General features: G+C 39.3%; 1 protein-coding gene across 1 annotated transcript in view; it reads left to right on the top strand.

Annotated features, from left to right (window-relative positions):
• Positions 1–716: 716 nt before the first annotated feature.
• LOC145397127 (uncharacterized) overlaps positions 717–7,059 on the top strand; it is a 57,694-nt gene continuing 51,351 nt past the window's right edge. The window contains exon 1 of the mRNA XM_080270326.1: positions 717–726. Within this exon, the coding sequence (XP_080126452.1) occupies positions 717–726 (10 nt within the window). The remainder of the gene's footprint in view (positions 727–7,059) is intronic.

Genomic DNA, 7,059 nt, shown 5'->3' with positions numbered 1-7,059 from the left:
GTGGGTGATGGACATAAAGCCTTAAGAGTAGAAGAAGAAGAAGGGTTGTGCTCTGAGCTTCTATGCCTGAGGGAACCTCTGTTTCGAAATTAGTTTCACTGGTTTGCTGGCGGCTGCGTCCCGGTCCGCTGGGTCCCACCCGCTGCTCCATCCATCTTCTGTGGAAATCTGCTGTTAGCTCGAAACATGTGCGACTTTATCTTGGATATGTTCAGCATAGGGTCATAAGAATGATTAGTATTTCAGTATTCTTTCACAGTATTTTTTTTAATAACGTCCACCAACAGCAGATGGCTGTTATATTCCTAGTGTAGAACATGATACTTCTGTCTAGCATGAGGCTCATACAGACACAGAAATTAGACCATCAACCAAACCATATAAAGCTGTAAGGCTTACAGTGTTACCTCATCGAAAGGAAATGGTTGCCTAGGGAAGGGCCACAACTTTTATGGGCATTTGTACAAATTAAGACCTATAATCATTTGGCCATAAAATATGTCAGTCTACTTGTATTACTTGCTAGGATAAAAAGGGCTACTTTGGCCAATTTGGGCTTAACTGTTGATTCACTCCTCTCCCCCCCCCCCCTGCAATGTGCAAGTTTTCCCCTAGATGGGAATTCTCCGCTTTGGAACCCTTGCCCTTGATGATGACACACAACCATCGAGTGTTATGCAATTTTCTGAGTTTATACGCACTCTTAATATACTAGGATGACTGGAGGTGCGTCATTCAAAATACATTATTTGTATCCGCTGCCACCAACACTGCCGTGCCCCGAAACATCAGAGGGAAATATAGGTATGCAGTACAACTCCCCAGCTATACACACGCTGAGAATTGATCGTTATTTTTTTCACTTATTGTATTTCAAACTTTCTTCTATTGGCAAATATGCACAAGCTGAGAGAGACTATTTTTCGGTTCCCATAAATGATTTCTTTTTGATAATTCAGGGATGAAAGTGACAAACATATTTTAAGTGTAAATTAGACCACGGGTCCTGTTGCGACGATACATCCCTCTCTATATTACTGTTACGAAAATTGTAAAATAATAGCTATTAACCATATTTCATTTGATCCGATGACATCAACGTTTTATTCGTTTTATTCCTGCAGCCTAAGACGGCTTTTCAATTGTTTATTTAGTCAGTATAGAAAGTTCTCGTGTAGCGAACAATATGATAATTTCAAACGCTGACGTACAGTTTATTATTATCTTTGCAATATCAAGGCACTTTCATTCAGCTTAGAATTTAGATACAGCCTTCATTAACCTATCTGACACGAGGCCATTCCTAAGGTGATTGCAATAGCATGGAAATAGCAAGGAAAATCATAACGTGTGCGTATTGTAAGGGAAAGTGAACCAAGAATCAGTGCTATATACGTAACATAATCGCTTGAAACCTGTATTCATATTCTTATCGTTATCAGGCATTATTTTTTGTTGAGGTGATCCCCCTAGCAGTGAACCAGGTAATGAACGCTACATATCACCCTTACATTATGAAAAGTCTCTCTGAGGAAATGCAATATTGTTTTCAGAGAGCGCAAACGAAATTATTTAAATCGCCTTATCATCTCACGAATTTTTACTCAATGGTCAGGAACTAGAATTTCTTCACCCTGACATCTTTGGGACGATGCTTTTTTTATTTTTCAGCGAATATAATCGTCCAAGGTAAGCTGGAACAACATCAAACGTTCTTAATTCTAGATGTCAGTGTTAGCAGCGACTGTCATTAACTTGATATGCTGCTCTAAGTTTCTTTTTACCCGGAATACTATACTAAGTTGGCAGTTATCTGCCAACATAAGAAGCTTTTAACAAAAGAAAAGTGTGTGGTAATCCTTGGAGAGACATAGGACCACCTTATTTTACATTATTTTTCACCTTACCTAACCTCTTCATGACATTCTTTAAGTATTTTCTGAGTGTGTTTTTAAACTTTTTTAAGTGGTGAGAATTTTAAAAAGCGTTGTTTGTGTGGATGGACGCCATCTTGGGGCGCGTGAAGACAGATGGTAGCCATCTTAGGATGCCATTTTTGAAAGAAATTACTTACTAGTGCCTCTTTATCCCAACCTGACCCAAATTTTTGTGACTGAACCAAACTTTATTTATCCTATGTTGATCTAACCTATATCATGTTAAGCTATTCAGTTGTATGCTACCCTAACCAAATGTAGGCTATTCTAACCTAAACTAACCGTATCTCATATGTAATCTTATTTTCCTTGTTTACCTCTTAAAATTCGAAAACGCATTTCTGTACACCTTGACAACGTCACTGAATCAATTTAAATGTAGATTTTTTTTTTTTTACGAGGTGGTCCTACGTTTCCTTAAGGATTAACATATGTGACATTTTTTTACTATGAAATATTTTTAATGAAATTCATGTAAGGTCCCCTACAGAAGCCTCTGCTCATTAGGTCCGCCCACCTCTGTTTATTTTTCGGAACTGTGATATTAACTAAATATATAAAATAAACTAATACGTGGTAAGTTCGAAGAAAATGACTCCGTTACAGAAATAATCTATTGAAGGGAAACTAATAATTTTGCATTTTTTTTTTTTTAATTATCAAACAAAAATTATTATGGAAAATCAAAAGCCCTAGGCATTGTTCATACAACATTTTATGGAAATCTGCCCTTGCGCCTATGATGAGTAGCTGGAAAAGCCCTTAACCCAAGGCGTCCCGACGACGTATGGATATGTTGCCACGTTTTGTCACGGTGACACCCGACAACGTACCCATTCTTTTTGCAATTGCGAGGTCCATCATTCGCACATTTTTCAGATTTCACGGGTGATTTTTGGTAGGCACATGTGAGAGACCTTCCTCTACCCAGCACCAGGCAGGGATAATCCCTGGCCCCATCTGACCCCCCGTCCTCCCCTCACACGCCATTTTCTCAGCAACGCACCTGTTAGCAGTTACCTGGCCAGTAAGTCATGTCGCATCACGGGCTCTCCAATGACGAAATTCAAGGCAAAAGTGATTCCTGAGGTTGAGGACAAAAGAAGAAACAAGCCAGAGGAAAAAAACAAGCAAAAATGATGAGGCAACAACATCCTAAAGGAAGATGCCATATGAGGCCCTCCGAATCAGAAGGCCGAATCACGCCACTCCCATCAAAACCCGTTTATGTGGTATAACGCTATATTGAGGTGTCTACTTTCATTTGGGAGTGGACAAATGTCCATTCACCCAGTACAAATAAGGTTGTAAAGCACTTAAAATCAAATGATGCTCTCGACCATCAGTGGAGCAGGCTCTTTGTACAGAGTAAAAAATTCCTGATCAGATGTGTTTTTTGAGTGAACAGTGCATATATCACCAATATTACTCTGTGAAAACCAATATACTCTTGTGCTACATATAAATTCGTACCAAAGAAATAAATATTTACATATAATGAGTGGTTTGGAATAATTACCCCTCCCAAGAAAACGTCTTCTCTGGAGCCTGGCCTGAGAGAACATGGTACCAAGGTGAGGGTACTGTTACTTGTATTGGTATTTCTAAACTCAACTGAGCACTTTCTGAATTTTCGATGTTTCTCATAGAAAGCGGAGGTTTTAGCCAAAAAGAAAAGAAAAAAACTTTCTGACAATCTGCCGGGATTGGCGGGGGTCTTTGGTGAAAAATTTGCTGGGATGCGGCAGGTTAAGCAGATACACATTGCATCATCATTATGTACTGTACAAGTTAACCCCAGCCAACTTAGTGTATCACAGGAAATGTCCTTGGTCTAAAGAGTCTGGGAATGATCTTCATTAATCTTTTCAGTATGATGGAATAACTTTCTTCATTTTACGTAGGAAAAAAATGATCTGTACGGAAGGAGATAACCTCTTCAGACCAAGGACATCATATGCTTTATCCTTGCCTTCTTGTGATGATTTTATTTAGCTTAGCGAATTTTGGCCATGAAAGATTAAATGAAGTTTTCTTTAAACATTTCACTTCGATGTAGTATTTCCCATGATAATTATACGAGTTTTGTTTGTAACATGTTTCTTATGAGACACACTCTGTTTCTCTGTCTATCTGTTTATTGCCAGACGCCTCAATCCCGCAAGGGGTGGCCACAAATAAATCACCTCCATGTCGCCCTGTCCAATGCCACTTTGCTGCCATGCTCCCACCTCACACACCCCTCTGTCATATACCTCTCCTCTCCATCCCTCCATCTCATCACTCTTACTCATTTCTGCGACAAGGGTTACTCCTTTCTTCCCCCCTTTACCCTGGACAAATTGACGGGGAGGGGGGGGTGGAATCGGGACCATCAACCCTGCCGTCAACCACAAACTCCCCCATCTTCATCCACCAGCTGCCAGTTAGTGTTTAGCCACAAATTTTCTCATGTCCTGTAAATCGTGACTAAACTCTTATCACACACCCTGTCAAAGCCCACGATTTGCGTGGTATTAACAATAAATTACTATTTTATTACAGACTCAATCTGAGGACAACATTCACGAACAGTGTACTTCAAAATGTCTTGCACCACACGATTTTGGGTTGTAATGTTCGGTGTCTCCCTTTTTTCCTGCCTCTCTCTCTCTCTCTCTCTCTCTCTCTCTCTCTCTCCCCCTGCCCTAACTTCAGGCCTAATTGTTGGGCAGTTCCACTGTCAACTCTCCTTTATGTGTGTTGAACGCAAGCAATATTTATTACAGTAGTTTATGACACCAAATATGTGAGAAAAGTTTTTTAATATCATTCTATTTCCATTGTGTGCGAACCTTAAATGAGGAGCATCATACCATTATTTATAATTAAAACTGTTATCCAAGCAACCGGTCCACCCAAAGTGACTGAGTTGAGTAGCACTGCTTACTCATATAGCACACACACACACACACACACACACACACACACACACGATCTAAACTTAGATCTTTATTTGACTGCATGGCTCCTACAAATCTTTTCACTCAAAGAAATGAAGCTCATTTAAAGCATCTGTCTATCTGTCTATCTGTCTATCTATCTATCTGTCTGTCTATCTATCTATCTATCTATCTGCCCATTCTGTGTTTAATATTTATACTATTCATTCATTCAGATGATGTTTTCACGGATATGCAGCTTTCTGATGTTTCTCCTGATATGCATGATCCCCCGTTCTTTAGCCCGATGGCAGTTTCATTCAGGTAAGCCTATGTATGTTATTATTCTTTGCAGTGTACTTAGTTCATAGTACTTGACTGACAATTAGTGCAATATTGATAATAATGCAATATAATACCAGAAGGAGTAATTAATGATGAAACTAATACACCCACGCTCCAAGACCATAGCGGGTGCTGTGTGTGTGTGTGTGTGTGTGTGTGTGTGTGACCAAATTTAGTGCTTAAGAAGAGGGAGAGCAGAGTTTATGACACATTGTTTTGATAATAGGTCCCATTCCCTCGTTGAGCTTGTCTGAACAACCTGGTGGCCACCTCCAGTTTTCTTCCCTCACATATGATGAAAATATACTATTTTGATACTTTCATAGTTTTAATGTTTAAAATGAATTAGAATTGATATAACATAATGATAATACACGATTCTGATACTCTTCCTTTATTTTAATGCTTACAATCACGTATCACAATGATAATATAGCGATGATTATATACCACTTTAAAATCATCCTTTTTTTTTTATTTTTACAATTATCACATGGAGAATGAGTGTTTTATTGCAGTTCAGTGGGATAGATGGCATTGTTTCTATCCAGTCAGTCGACTAAATCGAGGTCATCACAGATGAGGCACATGTCATGTCCAGGTCCACATCCAGCCGGTTTCCATGTTTTTCCTTTTTTTTTTTTCTTTTTTTTTAATGAAGAAAGGCGGAGAAGCCAGATTTGCGCAATCAAGCAGTGGAAAATGGCACGAATTCCCGAAGTGCAAGTTCAGTAATTGTTGGATATGGCTGATACATTAAGTACCCGAATACGGAGTTTTCTTCATAGATGTCTGTGGCAGAAGAATCGTTCCTGAGTTCAAGGAAAGTGTCTTGACCATCACCGGCAATGGCAGCAGCATCAGGACAGGTATATAAAGGATTCCGTACCTACTTTTCCGGGGATTTCAAGTGCTGAATTATTTCAGTTTTGAATGACGGATCAAGTAAATGATTCTCTTCAATCTTGCCAAGTATACCTGAAAGATCCTCATGCATAACAACATTACTTGAGCTGACTATTATTTGCCAGTTCCTGCATTTGCCAGGAAAAACATGAATACACTTCATGAGATAGAATACAATTCTGTCCTTGCCTGTAACTTCAAGCTCAACCGGTTTAGATGATCAGTTTTGCCCAGGAGGTAGGCAGGACGAGGCTCCAACCTTGAAGTAACTTAATAGATCATCCTTGCCTTTTATTCAGAGAAACAACTTCAGTTCTTCTCGAAGTTTGAACTCTTGATATCACCATTCCTTTGCGAAAATCATCGCATATTGGAATAAAATAGAAGACTTTCTACCTCGGTATCAAATGTCTCTACAAAGTTTCTGGAAAAGGCGAGAGTTTGAAATTAATCCCCTTTCACAAAGTTGACACATTATTATACCACTGCCTCCAGGATCTTGTAAAAGGCACCAGGGAGGGGTCTTGTCGTCAGTCCAAGGATCATCGTGAACCACTTTTGCATTCGGAGCTACGTTCTTGACATGCTCCTGAAACCCTATATTGGATCCCAGTATCTCCAGTGCTCATCAGTACAATCTCAACACCTACAGGTATTTTCTCAGGCCATTCCGTTAGCTGAGAAGAAAGAAGTAATGTTTTCCATCACATCATAGGCTGCTGAGGGATTTTCAAATTGTTACAGAATAGATATTCTTCCTTGATGGCAGACGGGTATTCATACTTAACCAAATCGGGTGGCTGTGCACAGGACCTCATCCTTTGACTCAAGAAGCTGTATTACAGAAATATCATTTTGAGGCTATCGCTTGTTACATGATGCCATTTGACATCTCACAAATTCTCTGTTTCACAGTGTCATTTGACAAAAGTAATCTGCGGAATTTTATT

The sequence above is a fragment of the Coenobita brevimanus genome, chromosome 40 (assembly GCF_032717465.1).
Source record: "Coenobita brevimanus isolate Jiangsu-jjx chromosome 40, ASM3271746v2, whole genome shotgun sequence".
In the NCBI taxonomy this organism is placed as follows: domain Eukaryota; kingdom Metazoa; phylum Arthropoda; class Malacostraca; order Decapoda; family Coenobitidae; genus Coenobita; species Coenobita brevimanus.
This window is presented reverse-complemented; position numbering and strand designations above follow the sequence as displayed.